Source organism: Aegilops tauschii, chromosome 5 (assembly GCF_002575655.3).
Source record: "Aegilops tauschii subsp. strangulata cultivar AL8/78 chromosome 5, Aet v6.0, whole genome shotgun sequence".
NCBI classification, from domain to species: Eukaryota; Viridiplantae; Streptophyta; class Magnoliopsida; order Poales; family Poaceae; genus Aegilops; species Aegilops tauschii.
The window spans coordinates 542,208,358-542,225,502 of NC_053039.3; the positions used below are offsets into that span (position 1 = coordinate 542,208,358).

Here is a 17,145-nt window from a genome sequence, read left to right on the forward strand (position 1 = left end):
TTGACTACTTTTCTCCACCCATTAAGGACTATCATCATCTGGTCCTGAAGCTGACTATGAAGTTGAATTGACATTGACTCTAGGATGGAGAATAATGGTCAGTTCACTTTTTGCACCCATCTCCTTAAGACGAGTATGAAGATTTTACCATGGCATAAGTCTGGGGCCAATCAAATCCCGCCTAAACTGAGCACTTGCGCAATAGTATTACTCTTATCGCGAACAATGATGTACAAGGCTGGATATTGTTCTTGGAAACTAGCATTCCTTAGCCAGATGTCCTCCCGGAAATGAATCTCCGACCTGTCCTTTTATCACGAAAGACCCAAAGCCGAAAAAATGTTTCTTTGCTGCCATTAGGCCAACCCGAAAGTGTGACTCATCAGGTTTCCAATAGACCCGAGACACATCCTTTTGGCCTAAATACTTATTGCGCAGCATGGTTTGCCAAACACCATCCTTAATAAGAAATTTGACCAACCATTTACTAAGTAGGGTATCATTCTTGACCTAATTGGTCTCCTGTGCCAGGGAGTTTTTTGAAGCTCACCTCTGCGAGGGAGTATTCAGCAGGAACTCTGTAGCGCCCACGATGCGGCTATATCTCCCACGTGTTGAGGCACGACTTAGAGGCATAACCGCATTGTAGGTATTGTCGCAAGAAGGGTCATCTTCACACAATCCCATGTAATGAACAAGAATGGGATAACGAGAGCTGGCTTACAATCGCCACTTCACACAATACATAAATTAATTCATACATCATCCGAAATCCACACATAGACCGACTACGGTCAAATCAAAATGAAAATAAGATAACCCCAAATGCTAGATCCCCGATCGTCCCAACTGGGCTCCACTACTGATCATCAGGAAAAGAAACATAGTAGCGACCACGTTCCTCGTCGAACTCCCACTTGAGCTCGGTTGCGTCAACTGCACTGGCATCGTCGGCACCTGCAACTGTTTTGGTAGAATCTGTGAGTCACGAGGACTCAGCAATCTCACACCCGCGAGATCAAGACTATTTAAGCTTATAGGAAAGGATGGTGTAATGAGGTGGAGCTGCAGCAGGCACTAAGCATATATGGTGGCTAACATACGCAAATGAGAGCGAGAAGAGAAGCAACGCAACGGTCGCGAAGCTATAAATGATCAAGAAGTGATCCTGAAACTACTTACGGTCATTCCTAACTCAAACCGTGTTCACTTTCCGGACTCCGCCGAGAAGAGACCATCACGGCTACACACGCGGTTGATGTATTTTAATTAAGTCAAGTGTCAAGTTCTCTACAACCGGACATTAACAAATTCCCATCTGCCTCATAACCGCGGGCACGGCTTTCGAAAGATAATACCCTGCAGGGGTGTCCCAACTTAGCCCATCATAAGCTCTCACGGTCAACGAAGGATAAACCTTCTCCCGGGAAGACCCGATCAGTCTCGGAATCCCGGTTTACAAGACATTTCGACAATGGTAAAACAAGACCAGCAAAGCCGCCCGATGTGCCGATAAATCCCGATAGGAGCTACACATATCTCGTTCTCAGGGCACAACGGATGAGACATCCTACGAGTAAAACCAGGCTTCAAGTTTCCCCGAGGTGGCCCCACAGTCTACTCGGTTCGGACCAACACTCGAAGGAGCACTGGCCCGGGGGGGTTAAAATAAAGATGACCCTCGGGCTCGCGAAAACCCAAAGGAAAAAGGCTTAGGTGGCAAATGGTAAAACCAAGGTTGGGCCTTGCTGGAGGAGTTTTATTCAAGGCGAACTGTCAAGGGGGTCCCATAAATCACCCAACCGCGTAAGGAACGCAAACTCAAGGAACATAATACCGGTATGACGGAAACTAGGGTGGCAAGAGTGGAACAAAACACCAGGCATAAGGCCGAGCCTTCCACCCTTTACCAATATATAGATGCATTAATTAAATAAGAGATATTGTGATATTCCAAAATATCCATGTTCCAACATGGAACCAACTTCAACTTCACCTGCAACTAGCAACGCTATAAGAAGGGCTGAGCAAAAGCGGTAACTTAGCCAAACAACGGTTTGCTAGGAAAGGATGGTTAGAGGCTTGACATGGCAATATGGGAGGCATGATATAACAAATGGTAGGTAGCGCAACATGGCAAATAGAGCGAACAACTAGCAAAGCAAAGATAGAAGTGATATCGAAGGTATGGTCATCTTGCCTGCAAGGTTCTCAGAGTTGTCGAAAGCTTGATCCTCGTAAGCGTACTCAACAGGTTCCTCGTTCACGAACTCGTCTCCCAGCTCTACTCACAGCAAGAACACAAGCAATGGAACCACAATCAATCACGGGAAATGCACAAGCAACATGATGCAATACATGCATGATATGCGAGATATGATATGCGATGCGTATGAGTGCTCCGCAAGAAAAGGATGAACAAGGCAGTAACTTGGCAAACCAAGTATGCCACCAGAAAGATGGGATGATTTCGGTCGAAATCGATATAAAGATCACCGGAAACGGATGCACGGTTTGCAAATGGCAAGCAAAACAAGAATGACACGATTCTGCGATTAACAACATGATAGCACTTAGAATACATCAAGTAGCTATGCTACAGCACCCCAACATAGCAACAAAGCATATGGCAGTAATCTACAGGAGATGCTTGACAAAATATGAACACTGAGCTACAGCTAGATCATAACATAACAGGTTCAAACAAGCATGGCAAAAGTGCAAAAGATATCAGCTTCACAGACTTGGTGAAAATACTGAACATGGCAGAAATAACATCAGGAAGCCATGTTTAGAGCAAGCAATCAACACACTACAGGAACCTAACATAACAAAACAAGGCATGGCCTGATTCTACTCAAAGCATATAACAAAAGTCCCTTACTGACCATGAGCCAAAAAGGAGCAGAAGATATGATGGCACCCATGTAAACATAGCAAGCTTCGTTAACAGGTTTCAGACTTAGCAGAAAACAGAACATGGCATTAACAGAATTATGAAGGCCTCTTTTTAAGCTTGATTCACTCATCACAAGGCAATGCATGACAAAACAAGCATACCTACAGCAAGATGGCATGTTTATGAAGCTAACCATGGCAATAGAAAGTTCATAGCATGTATGGATCAACTACAACAGCCGTGGCAAAATTGAATATCATGTTAACATTCTACCAGAAATATTTTATAGCAAAAGTAGAGCAAGATTGAGACATGCTATGGTACTCCATAATGGCAAACAGGGGCATGGATAGATAGAGCACAACTATATATACAAAACATCCTTACTGAACATGCCAAAAATAAGCATGGATCTCTCTGTAGACACATGGATACATGGCAACAAAATAACAGCAGTAACAGACTTGGCAAAAATCCTGTCCCTGAAAACAGAAATATCACGAAGCCTAGTTTGCATGCTTGTGCTAGTCACCACATAGATTACAAAAATACATGGCATACACCTCTGTAAAGATGGCATGGCATAGATCAAAACACCTGTAGAGCTCATGCCCATAAGATACCCACATCAAATGTAGCAAAAATAACAAAACACCAAGTTCTGATAAGTAACAGCAGTAAACATCATATAGCACTCTTGCACCAGAGATTTGGGCATCAAGATGGACTCAAACGAGCATGGCACAATGAAACAAAATGAAGAGCATCTCGAGACGAACATTTCGAGATATGATGCACGCAAAACGGAGCATTATGCGATGAGATATGATGCAATGAATATGAGCACATAATGTGAAATATTCGGGACTTGGAGGATTTCGAGGGGGGGATCGACCTCGTTTTGGATCGGGATCTGGCGCGGCTCGGTTGAGCTGGCCGGAGCTCGTTCGCCGGAGACGGAGACAGTGGTAGCCGGCCGGAAGGACGAGGGAGGTCGGGGCCGGCCGGAGGAAGCCGGAGAGGGGCGCCGGAGTTGCGGGGCGGCGCGTGCGGAGGAGCTCGCCAAGGGAGGCGGCGTCCGGGCGCGCGGCGGAGAGGCGGCGAGGTCGCCGGAGCGGCGGCCGGACGGCGACGGGCGGAGCACGGCGGAGGGCGGCGGCGCGGGCCGCGGGGGCCGGGAACGGGCCGAGCGGGCTTCAACGGCGGGGACGGCGGCGCGCCACGTGGCGGCTCCCGGTTGGTCGGGCGCGGCGGCGGGATTCGTCCGGCGCGCGGAGGGAGCGGTGGCTAGGGTTTGGACCCGGAATTCGGGGGAGATGCACATATTTATAGCTAGAGGGAGCTAGGAGACTCCAAATGGAGTGCGGTTTTCGCCCACACGATCGAGATCGAACGACCGATAGCATGGAGGTGACTTAGATGGGTTATTGGGCTGTTTGGAGGGGGGTTTTGCTGCAACACACAAAAGGACTTTGCGGTTACCCGGTTAACCGTTGGAGTATCAAACGACCTCCAAATGGAACGAAACTTGACAGGTGGTCTACCGGTGGTATACCAAGGCCACTTGACAAACCTCGGTCCATTCCGAGAACGTTTAACACCCGCTCACGAAAAGAAACGAGAGGGGTGCGCTGGTGCATGTGGGAGTGTCGGATTGCAAAACGGACAACGGGGAAAATGCTTGGATGCATGAGACGAACACGTATGCCAATGAGATGCGCATGATGACATGATATGAGATGCATGACATGAACAAAATGCAAAACGAAAGACAAAACCCAACCACGAAGGGAATATCATAACACATAGCCAAAAATGGCAAGGGAGTTACAAATATGGAAAGTTACATCCGGGGTGTTACAAACTCTCCCAGTTGAGATCAATGATTCACTTGCGTTTTGCCATGGACATTATCATATTGATATCTTGGGCCATTTGGAATCCTCGCAAAGAGTTCATCTTCAGATGAGTTACACCCAACCTGGTTTACACAAGAGGAACTCATATGCTCCTCTGTAAGAATGGGTCTGATTTTCAGACAATCTTTGCAACGAGAGCTCTTCGTTGTTGTCAAAATTTCCACTTAAGAGGTGATTAGGTTGTGCGTGGAGTAATTTAGCTCATAGTTTTAGACCATAGCTCCTTGTGTTACCTTTTGTACATAATAATTTGAAAGTTTATAAAAATACTCTATTGGAAGAAATTCCTACAAGTTCGAGTCAGAAAAATTGAACCATTCGTGTCTAGTGAGCAACTTAAATGCAAGCATATCCATCAAAGAAGGTCTTTTAGCCCAAGCAATGAGCTTTCACTGAGATAATTCTTCTCCCTGACAAGTGCAATCAGATAGTACGTGTCTGATTAGCTGATTAACAATGTCTTACAAACCGTGCCACTTGCATGAAGTCCACAAGTTGGAATCAGTAAACTACTAGTACCTCAACGAGCGTCCATGTCATAGCTACTTCCATGACCAATCCCTTTGAAAATCTCAACCTTTTGAGTTTTGACCTTCATTCACTGGTTGGTCGCTTCTCTCACTTATTGTTTTTTTATAGTAGATCACCACTTGTCTCCCTTGTCCTTGCATCTCCATGGTGTTGACCCAACCAATCTTAGGTCGTTCGAGGACATCTTCTCGGGCAGTTGTAGCATGACGGCGACGGCCGGGCAGCCTTCCTTGATGCCTCATCGGTGAGAACAGCATCAGTTCGAGCAGCTTGGCTTTGCTCCTCTTCCCATTTTGTCTCCCTTCCCATTTTGTCTCCGCTCCACTACCACACCATGCAACCGCCCCCGGAGTCCACCGGCGACGCGCTCGCGGAGTGCTTCCGCCTGTTGGATGAGCTCCCAGCCGCGGCAGCTTTGTCTCCGGCCTTCCGCCGCCACTGGCCTTCCATCTCCGCCTCCCTCTCGTCGCTCTCGGCCTCCCTCTCCCACCCCACCTTCCCGCCCTCCGCACCGCTCCTCGAGCCCCTCGCCTCCGCGCTCTCGGCTCTCATGTCCGTCTGCAGCGGCCCTCCCCTCGGCCACCTCCACACCGTCTCGCTTCTCTCCTCCTCCGCCGCCTCGCTCTCCCAGCTCGCAGCCGACGCGCGCCTGCTCGTCTCCCCGGCCGAAGGCAACGGGTCCGAGTCCGACGGCCTGCTCTCCCGCCTCCGGCTTGGCTCGTTCGTCTCCCGCGCCGCGGCGCTCGACTCGCTCGCCGAATCTGTCCGGTCGTCCCAGCCGGGGTCGTGCTCTGCCGCTGCTGTGTCTGCGGTCGCCGCGATGCTCGACTCCGGCGACCTCCTCCCAGCCTCCCGCGACAAGGCCGTGTCCGTGCTGGCCGCGTTCGCGTCCTCCGAGGCCACGTGCCGGTTCTTGGCTCAGGAGTCGGGCACCGTCGTGCCGCACCTCTGCCGCGCGCTCGAGTCCGGCGGTGCCAGCGCCGAGCAGGCGTGCGTCGCACTGGAGTCTCTCACCGCCTCGTCGCGGGACGCAGCGGCGACCGTCTCGGCGCGCGGTGGCGTGGCCGCGCTTCTCGTGGCCTGTGCAGCCGGCACCCCGTCGTCGCAGGCCGCGGCCGCGGGCGTGCTCCGGAACATCGCCGCGTTCCCGGACCTGCTCCCCGCGTTCAGCGAAGAGGGCGCGATCCCCTTGCTCGTGCAGCTCGTCTCGCTCGGCACCCCGCGGGCGCAGGAGCACGCGCTCGGCTGCCTCCGGAACGTAACGGCCAGCGACGGCGGCGAGGGTCAGAGCCTCAAGGTCGAGGCGTTCCAAGCAGGCGCCCTGGCGTGCGTCAAGGACTTCCTGAACTCATGCCGCGGCGACGAGCCGGGCCTGGCGCCGGCGTTCGGGCTGCTCCGTAACATGGCCTCGTTCCGCCTCATCGCGGAGATAGCCGTGTCCGCCACCTTCCTCAGCCACGTCGTGGCCGCGCTGGGCAGCGACGAGGCCAACACCCGCACGGAGGCCGCCATGGCGCTGGCGGAGCTCTGCCACATCAGCAGCGGCAAGGCGAGGGGGGAGGTCGGGGACGCGATGCCGAGGCTGGTGTGGATGCTGGAGGCCAAGGCCGTGGCGGAGAGGGACGCGGCCGCGAGGGCGCTGGCCACGCTGGTCGCCGCGAGCAGCAGCTACCGGGCGCTGTTCCGGAAGGAGGAGATGGGGATCGTGAACGTGGTCCGGCTGCTGGACCCGGCAGTCCGGGGCGGCGACAAGCGGTTCTCCGTGTCGGTGCTGCTGGGCGTGTCGCAGTCCCGGCGGTGCCGGAAGCAGATGGTGGCCGCCGGCGCGTGCGGGTTCGTGCAGGCGCTGCTGGCCGCCGAGGTGGACGGCGCCAAGAAGCTCTCCGAGTGCCTCGGCCGGGGCAAGATGCTCGGCGTGTTCCCCCGGACATGACATGACGGCGATCAACCTGCTGCCTTTGCATGTATGTGCTTCATCGACCCTGCCTTCCTCAATCCACGGATTCAGCTCGCTCATCCATTTTCTCTTTACGAATCCCTGTATGTATATTGTTGGTTTTTCATACGAGTGGTAGCTTAGATTTAGATGACGATGACGAGTGTTTTAGTCAGTGTGCGTGAACCCAATAAGAACACGAAAAAGATTGTAATTAATCTCTGATGCGATCATGTGAAGAAATCAATCTTCATTCACCGTCGAACCAGTCGTTGTGCGTGTGTCTGTCTGACGAACAGAAGATGTTGAGAGTATGACCTGCCTCTGCTCACCGTCACTGTCTAGGTGCTATCGCATCGACCGAAATGTATTAATAATGCCGGCAACTGCGACATTACGAATCATTATCGGTTGCTATCGATTGTGGCTAAGATCATCTTGGAGTTAGGTGGGCACTAGGCTGTTTTCCGCGGTCATGAGCTGCTTGCTATGTAGGGAGACAGGCTTGCAGGGGACACTTTCTCTGAAAGGAAATGCTACAGGTTGGCAAGGATTTCCAAAGAGGGGTATAGATGCGTGCAGGGTTCTTCACTGGGAGTACACACTACCTCATGTCATGTTACTCTTTCCTGATCGTTCTTCCTTTTTTGGTGTGCAAACAAACAAACGGTTTGGGGCCGCATTCATGAACCAGCATGAATGGTGTGGGCATCGCATCGCGGCGTCAGATTCAGATTTGGGTGTGTGTAGCAGCATCTGAAGAACACTGCATGCATTTTTCTTTTCTTGCGACGACTAATCGTGCAAGAATCTGCATTGTTATCCGTAACCCTGCTCGATCTCCGTGCTGGTCAACCGTTGATAATCATGTACTCGTATTGCTTCTTCCGAGCTGCATGCATGATGCGCAGTCAGTCACGTGGCCACTGACGGACCTGCAGGTAGAAATGCAGAATGGTCACTCGCAAAAAAAAAGAAGAAGCAGAATGGTAGGGGTAGGTCGTTGATCCACGGTGCCGGAACTGCAGCATGGCCTGGCATGGCATGTTCTCCCTGATCTGGCGTGCGGAATGATGCCCTGAACCTTCCCTGAGATGAGATCTCTGTAGATTAGTCGATCATGTGTCCCCATGCCTGCCGATCCACATGGCCAAATGACCAATCAATCAGTCGATGGCGAGGTATCTATCACCCCCTTTCTCTATCATCATGGTGGATTATATTAAGCGGATGAAATAGTTCCTTCGCCGGTGATTACTGCGACCAGAAAACGTACGGTGCTACGAGGAAGAATCCTCCCCCGACTAGCCAAGCCAACGATCAAAGACTGCACAATCAAACCTGCAGCAAATGAAAGAGGTAATATCACCGGTGGTCATACAACTTGCATATGATGTGCAGTTTAGTGCTAGAACTATCAAAATACATTTTTCTGGTCATACAACTTGCACTTCCGTGGAGATACGGTCATTCCCTCCGTATCAGCCGCTGGCGTGGCATGCCACGTACGCACGGGGCCACTGTCAGTGACAGAGAACGTCCTGGAGCCAACCACGCGTGGTAAACTTGCACAGACACCCCTCAACTTGTTAGAGCATCTCCAGCCGTTGCGCCTCCCCGGAGGCATTTTTTCCGCTTCCTGGCGAGGTGCCGGCGAACATATTTGCGTGGGGGTGGAATTTCTTCCAGCTGTGCCCCCACCCAACAACAGCTGGGAGGAGCTCCTACGGCGGCCACCCCGTCCCGCGCCCACGCCTCGCCGCCCCGGCCACGACCACGCCGCGCCGTCCCGAGCAGGCGGAGGCCACCCCCGGCTGGTTCCCACGGCGGCCACCCCGTCCGCGCCGCCCGCGCCCACGCCATCCAGGCCGTATGCGTGCGCTTCCAGCTGGCAGGCAACGGCGGGGCCGTCGCCGCGCTCGGCAAGGTCGCGTTCGAGCTCCGGTGGAGGCCGCGCCCGTCGTCGTCCGGGCTGGCGGCGTTCCTGGTGTCAGGGAGGCCGTCCTCGCGCGTGCTGGCGAGGGCCGACCTCTCCTTGTCTGTGGGCGCAAAATCGGCGTCAGCGGAGAGCTGGTTGTTCCTGCTCGTGGCGAGCGAGCGCGGCGTCAAGGTGGTGCGCGTGAGCGCGCGGACAAGGATGGACCGGCGGCGTCGTGGTACAGGTGCAAGGTGTGGGTGCACGCATGGACGTCCTCATGCTGGACGCCAAGGTGGAGAGCTGCGCGGTGCCCTCCGAGGAGGCGGCCATGGGCGCTGGTGGCAGGTACCTGCCGGTGCCGTCCGACGTGCAGCCGCTGGAAGGAGGAGGGGTCGTCGTCCGTCTCCGCATCGACAAGGAGGTCAGGGTCAAGGCGAGGAGGAGCGCCCGTTCCCGTGCCTGGCCGGCTCCGATGCCGCCTCCCGCCGCGGCCCGGCGCTATTCCAGCGCGACCGCTCGTCGTCCATGTCCATGGTGCACCGGCCCAGCGGCGTCGTCAGCACCGTCGCCGCGTCCGTCACCCCTGCCGCCAGCGTCGTGGTCAGGGCGCCGTCGACTGCGCGCACCCCGGTGTCCCGCGAGGTCTCGTCGTGCCCAGCTTCGGCTACGACGGACCCAGCGTCGCGGACGGGGACGGCGACGAGCGGCGCGGCCTGCCGGTGCTGGAGTCAAGGACGAGGCGGCGCGTGGAGGAGGAGCACTGCAGGAGAGGCCCGCGACGCAGCTTGGGCTCGTCGAGAACAGGACGCCATGGACGAGCAGGACGCCATGGACGAGCTCCCCGCCTCCCTGCTCCGGCGCCCTCCCCGCGAGCTCCGGCGCCCGCCCGCCGTGACGCCCCCCGTGCCCCAGCTCCGGCGCCCTGCTCGCCGCGCCCGTTCCGTCCCGTGCGCGCCAGCTTCGGTGGGTGGGGGATGGGGGAGTGTGAGCACATGGGTGGGCCTGCAGAAAAGAGAGAGGGAGAGGAGACAGGGAGTTGAGACACTGAAAGTGGGCCATTGCATGCAAAATAAAAGTGCCGGCGTCCCCAGCTGCCTCCCGGGGGCTGGGTTTTGCCTGCGCGCGCCGGCCGTATTTTTCCTCGAATCCGACGAAAACTGGGCTCTTGGAGTGACGAGTGGGAGGAATTTTACTCGCGGGCCATGAAAAAGTGCATGGAAAAGGCTTCTTGGGGGACTAGTGGAGGTGCTCTTAGTATTGTGCGCAAAATAGTCTCACGGCGATTCTGCGAGAGCTCGGACGACGTGGGCTCGATGGACTTGGTCGCTGGTCTCGCCGCCGCGTGGTTCGTCTGTCTGTCACGCGTACTGGCATCGGAGAGAGATAACAGAGATTGCTATAGAAAAGAGGTGGGTGTAGAAGCTTGATCAGAGTTCGCTGTTTACCCAACTGGTTATACGGTGTTGAGTAATATTGGCAGGTCCTGGGTTCGAATCCCAGGCCACTCTTTTTTTTGGATGTTCTGTACATGTACTGAATTTTGCCAGAACGTTTACTTCATTTTTGGCACAGTTCACTACTGAAATTTTGGCACAGGTTTCAACTGAATTTTGCTACAGTTTTCAACTGAATTTTGGCACAACTTTGTACAGAATTGAACCATGAAAATAAGACAAAAATCTGAAACCGTCATGAAGATTGTATACACATGGACCATCAAAAGATATACTCCCTACGTTCCTAAATATAAGTCTTTTTAGACATTTCAAATGGACTACAACATACGGATATATGTAGACATATTTTAGAGTATAGATTCACTTATTTTGCTCCGTATGTAGTTACTTGTTGAAATCTCTAAAAAGATTTATATTTTGGAACGGAGGGAGTAGATATAACTCCAAGGGGCAGACGTACCATAGGACGGCGCTGCTTCGCCCGGACGTCGGTGACGCGGTTCACTCATCTCCTCCGACGACGACCGCCGTGACGCGCCGGCTCCTCCACCTCCGCCTCCGCCTCCGCCTCCGCCTCTGTATGATCGAGACACGAAACGGTGGGGAGTCAAACTGAAACGCCAATGATTTTGGGGTGCCGCTCGCAAATATACACAGCTGCCTCTATTCCCGCCTTTGTAGGGACTTTTGTATGCACATACTAACAAGTTGAGGGGGATCTGTGCAAGTTTACCACGCGTGGTTGGCTCCAGGACGTTTTCTGTCACTGACAGTGGCCCTGTGCGTATGTGGCATGCCACGCTAGCGGCTGATACAGAGGGAATGATCGTATCTGCACCAAAGTGCAAGTTGTATGACCAGAAAAACGTATTTGATAGTTCTAGCACTAAACTGCATATCATACGCAAGTTGTATGACCACCAGCGATATTACCTCCAAATGAAAAGTGCTCCCTTCGTCCGAAATTACTGTCGGAGAAATGGATGTATCCTCCGAAATGCTGCCATACCGCATCGATCACTTCAACTATCTCCGTCCGTCCATGCAATCTGTTCCAACCATAATTCTTTCTGCTGCAACCAACGGTTACCTGCCTGCCAGAACAAGTAAGGCCGTCACGAGGGCACTACTACTCGCTTGATTAGTTGGGCGGCCGGCGACGACGTACTGCGCCTTCGTCATGTACTACACACACACACACACACACACACACACACACACGGCCGGTGCTGATCTACTAGTTAATAATACACCAACTGGCTACTGTACGCATAGTCCTGGTGATGACTGATGAGGACCACGCTCAAGCTAGCTTCAGTTTTCAAATCGCGCGCGCAAGCGCAACGCAACGGAGACTAGCGCGCCACGTTTCCCGCTTCTTCTACGGAGAGATCACGGCACGCACAGCATCATTTTCATCGGTCTGATGCCCAGAATCTTGCACACTCGAGCACGACTCGGCACCTACTCTACTCGCGCGTCGCAAGTTTGAACTGCACATTCACATTTTCTGTACGACCTACTCCGTAATCACTGGACAAGTCTCGCTATAAGTACAGTAATAAGCAAGACTTGGTGCCTGATTATGCGTCAACAAGTGGGCTCTGAATCCCCAGAAAGGGGAAGAAAAAGAGAGCAAAAGAAGACACTTGGAGTCTAAAAGAAAGAAGTCTGCTCTGCAGTGCCTCATGATTTCAGCATCAGATACTGGCTATGTATTTGCAGCTGCAGTCATTCACATTGAAAGATTAGAGCACAAGCGAAGCCGTGAATGCATGAGCCAATGTCAATCCAGTAATCCACAGACAACTCATGCTTTACTCCGTATATTTTTGTTTTCAATCATAGCTCAAGAGTTGATGGCGATGATCACGAATGTTTTAGTGTGTTGAAAACCAGTAAGAACACGTAAAAGACTAATTAATCTCTGATCTGTAGAAATCAATCTTCATTCACCGTCCAACCAGTGGCCTTGCTCAGACGAACACAAGTTATTACTCCCTTCGTCTCATAATATAAAAACGTTTTTAACACTAACGGAGGGAGTAGTTGCTAACGATTGTGGCTAAGCTCATCTTGTTGCAGATCGGTCAGGTCGGCAATGGGTTGGGTGTTTTTCCGTAGTTATGAGCCGCTGATTGCTAGGGAGGGAGGCAGGTTTGCAGGGGGACACTTTCTCTGAAAGGAAATGTTACAGACTGGCAATAACTTCCAAAGATCCGTGCTCGGTTCTTCAGTAGGAGTACCCACTCACTCGCTCATGTTACTCTTTCCCGATTGTTCTTCCTTTTTGCTGTGCAAACAAACAAACAGTATGGCGCCGCATTCACGAACCAAAATGAATGGTGTGGGCATCGCCGCCACAGATTCAGATTTGGTTGTGTGTAGCATCTGAAGAACCCTGCATCCAATTTTTTTGTGGCGACTAATCATGTGAGGATCTGCATGATTATCCATAGTCCAGGTCTCCATGCTGTCGATAATAACACAGTATTGCTTCTAAGCGGCATGATGCGCATCACATGGGCTCTGTTTCGCAAAAAAATAAAATAAAATAAGTCACATGGGCTCTATGGCGATGAACCTGATATGGTTGGTATCATGGTATGGAATGGTTGGGGCCAAACAGCGGAGGAGAGAAGGAGTCCGTCTATATCACATCTAGATGTGAGATAATATCTCACATTTAAGTATGACGTCAGCACCATCTCACTTTTTTCATTGTTTTTCTCATTTGTTGGATGTGTACTCATGTCACATCTAGGTGACATCATCATCAAAATTACAGCCTCTTACGCATTTTTTGTTGACGTGCTTGTTGGCCACAGTCCCGCGTTGTGGTTGTGGCGATCCAATCGTTTCCTGTGTCGCATGTGTAGGTAAGCTGCCACGGGCTAGAATCGATCAAATTGATTGCTTTGCTAGATTGAGCAACTAGTACTGATTGAGCAACTAGTACTAGTATGTCCCGTCAAAGAATCGATCAGGCTGCTTGTAGCTAGCTTGTACGTACACAAATATTTCTTCGTGCCATTTCAAAAAATAATTGAGACAATTAAAAAATGTTCATGCATTTTTTATTTGTTTCGTGCCATAAAAAAATCACGCGCCCACTGTGTCGCAACTCGGACAAAAAAAAGTCGGACCCCAGTTACGAGTTGGTGATGGACTTGCAAAATTGGGACAAAAAAGAAAGTCAGACCCAGGTTGCGAGTTGAGGATGGGCTTACAACTGGAGAAAAAAGGTCGGGCCCTAGTTGCGAGTCAATGGTGGCCTTGCAACTGGAAAAAAAAAGATCAGGGCCCAATTGCGAGTCAAGGGTGAACTTGCAACTAGGACAAAAAAAGGCCACGCCCCAGTTGCGAGTCGAAGGTGGACTTGCAACTAGGACAAAAAAAGTTAGACCCAGTTGCGAGTCGAGAGTGGACTTGCACCTGGGACAAAAAAAGGTCCACCCCTAATTGCGAGTCAAGGATGGACTTGCAACTGAGACAAAAAAGGTTGGGCCCAGTTGCGAGTCGTGAGGGGACTTGCAGCTGGGACAAAAAAGGTCAACCCCCGGTTGCGAGTCAAGGCTGGACTTGCAACTGGGACAAAAAGGATTGGGCCTAGTTGCCAGTCGGCGGTGGACTTGCAACTCGAAAAAAATGTTGATCCCAGTTGTAAATCAAGGTTGGGCTATCAACTGAGAAAAAAAAGGCCTAGTCCAGTTGTGAGTTGACGGTGGACTTGTAACTAGGACAAAATAATCGGGCCGCATTTGCGAGTCGAGGGTGGACTTGCAACTGAGACTAAAAAAGATCAGTTGCGAGTTGAGGGTGAACTTGCAATTGAGACAAAAATAAGTTGGGCCTCAACTTAAAACTGGGACAAAAAAAATTTTGAGGCCAGTTGCAATTTAAGGATGGACTTGCAACTGAGACAAAAAATGTCGAAGTCCAGTTACGGGTCGAGGGTGGGGTTGCAACTATGACAAAAGAAGATCGACCCCCGTTGCAAGTTGAGGTTAGACTTACAACTTGGACAAAAAATACAAACCTTGTTTAATGGTGGACAGTCAACTAATAGCAATGGGGAAAAAGCATGAAAATTTTGAAAGGAAAAGTGAAAAGGTGAAAAATATAAAAAATCATGATTTTTTTACGAATTTGAACAAAAAAAAGGAAGATTGAAAAAAGTTCACCTGTGGCCACAACAGCCAACGAGGAGGCAACGTAGGAGGAGCAACATCAATTGATAGACAACGGCCTACTGCCATGATGCCCGGCGTGGGTGACGCATACAGGAACAAGATCAATCGATAAAAAAAACAAAGAAATACTAATTTTAATGTTTAAATCATATGGCTAGGAAATTATATGTGAGATAATTATTTCACACCTAGATGTTAAATAGGAAATCTGATATAGTATAGCAACTCTAGCAGATCGCTTTCCTGCCACCGGCCTGTATATTTGCGTCTGTTTACGTTTTCGAGTTTTTTCAGGCCGGAACAGAAGCCCGATATTTTCCTCGGCCCATAAAAAATATATAGGCGGCCCGCAAACTGCCGCTTCAGCCGCTATATGTAGGGGTGGTGGGGGTGTTAGGGTTCCCGTCTCGGATAAGATCCATCCCCCGTCATGCTCCGCCACCTTCCTTTCGTAGCTCCCGGGGACCGATTTCGGACAGTTTTTTCCCTCTCAAGCGCAGGGCGGAGGTGGGGCCGCCGCGAACCGCCGCCGAGCAAGTGCGGCCGACATGACGCGGAGGCCAGCAGCTCCAGCCGGCCCGCCGTGGAGTCGTGGCGCTCGGTGCAGGCGTGCAACCACGACGCCCTCTCCCGCGAGCAGCTCTGGCCGACCACGAAGCGGCTCCGGAAGGCAGACATCGAGCTCCACGACGCGAAGGAGGCTGGCGAAAAGGGCGCCAGCGGCCTCGAGGCAGCGAGGGAGGAGTACCAGCTCACCAACATCCTCAATTGCTCGACGTGCGAGTACTACCTCCACCTAAAGCCGTGAGCCGCCGCCGGCCCTCCGTCGAGCTAGGTTTTTATGTTCAGTTGGTCTGTGTGTGATGAACTCCAGCATGTTCCGGACTGATCTATGTAGCGAGAACCTGTTTAAATTTATGTCTTAACTCTAGCGTACTATTTGCGGTATCTGTCCAGGGATGAGCTGCCCGCAAAATCATTTTAGGGCTAATTGCTAAGGGTCTGTCTAGGACACATCTAGATGATACATAACTATGTCACATCTAAGTTGATGTTCACTCTGTTTGTGGTCTATTTTTTTGTCCTAGTTTTCTTGTTGCTGCATTATATACTTATGGGAGCTTAGATGTGACATTCTTAAAAAACATCTAGATGTGATTAGACAAACTAAATTGCTAAACGATTTTGCGGTTAGGGAATTTAGCACATCGGCTAGAGTTGCTCTTATTATGGTTGTGACTTGTGATAGAGGCCAAAATAAATATGTTAAAATCTATTCTTAGAGAATTGCAATGAGATGAATGTATCATTATACGTTAATAAGATTTGAGTCTATAATTCCAACTGGAACTTTGCCGCTCATCAAAGATGCTAGTTTATCATAGTGAACCCAATGTCGTGTTTGGTTGTCTGCATCGTTTTTAGGCACTTTGCATACATGTCCAAGTTAGGCATGTTTGAAAATGCAGGCAAAAAACCAACATCTGCATGTTGATTGGATGTCTGCATGTAGGCTTCCTGCATTAGGGGAGCAATTTTTGCCTGGGTTTAGTTGCGTGCATTGGCTAAGCTGATGCAAGTGCCTGATATTTGATTGCATACAAGCAACGTGATTAAGAGTTAACAGCTACGCATGACACATAGAGTTACACTAGAGTTCCTTGGCAGTGTGCTCGTGATGGCGCACCCATTTACTGGATTTGTAGCCGCTTTGATCTTAACTGAATATTTTTCACAGATATAAGAACATAAGAACATGTGAATGAGCTCCACCTTCTGAAAAGTTCTGCTACATGCTTTCTTTTCCTCTTCTTCCATCGCTTATTTCTCTTCGATTCTGCAGCTTCTGGGCTAACCTAACCACTACCGATCTTTCTTCTCAGGGACCCCTTTGGTTGAAATTAAGAACAGAGATAATTGGCCGCATCTGTCGCCAGAGATTCATTAGAGTGCTGGCTAATCTTGCTTTTCCACTCGCAAGTTGAACAAAATGACAGGGCCTCTCTGAAGAAAAGCCATCAGACCCTGAAGACAATTTTACTGCATTAAAGTGAATTTGGAATTATGTTATACAATTTTCCCTTCCTTGGTAAAATCATTTATATAAGTTCATGACTTCATGCCTTCTGCTACATTATTTGGGTTGATAAGCTGCCGAGGGAAGACAAGTCACTGGAGAGTACATGAATGATTGATACAAATTTGAGTACTTCAATGCTAGTGTCTCTACTGAAAAAAGAAGCGGCATGATAATCTTGATAATCTCATAGTTTCGTTGCTTTCGACCTATGA

At 50.8% G+C, this 17,145-nt stretch overlaps 1 protein-coding gene across 1 annotated transcript; it reads left to right on the forward strand.

Moving 5' to 3' along the window:
• Positions 1-5,306: 5,306 nt before the first annotated feature.
• On the forward strand, positions 5,307-7,550 carry LOC109746077 (uncharacterized). The gene has a single exon (XM_020305188.3). It carries the CDS (start codon positions 5,684-5,686, stop codon positions 7,280-7,282), a length of 1,599 nt encoding a protein of 532 aa, XP_020160777.1. The 5' UTR covers positions 5,307-5,683; the 3' UTR covers positions 7,283-7,550.
• Positions 7,551-17,145: the final 9,595 nt, after the last annotated feature.

Excerpts from the sequence above, each read along its gene's own strand:
- LOC109746077 (XM_020305188.3), top strand. The coding sequence starts at position 5,684 with ATGCAACCGCCCCCGGAGTCCACCGGCGACGCGCTCGCGGAGTGCTTC.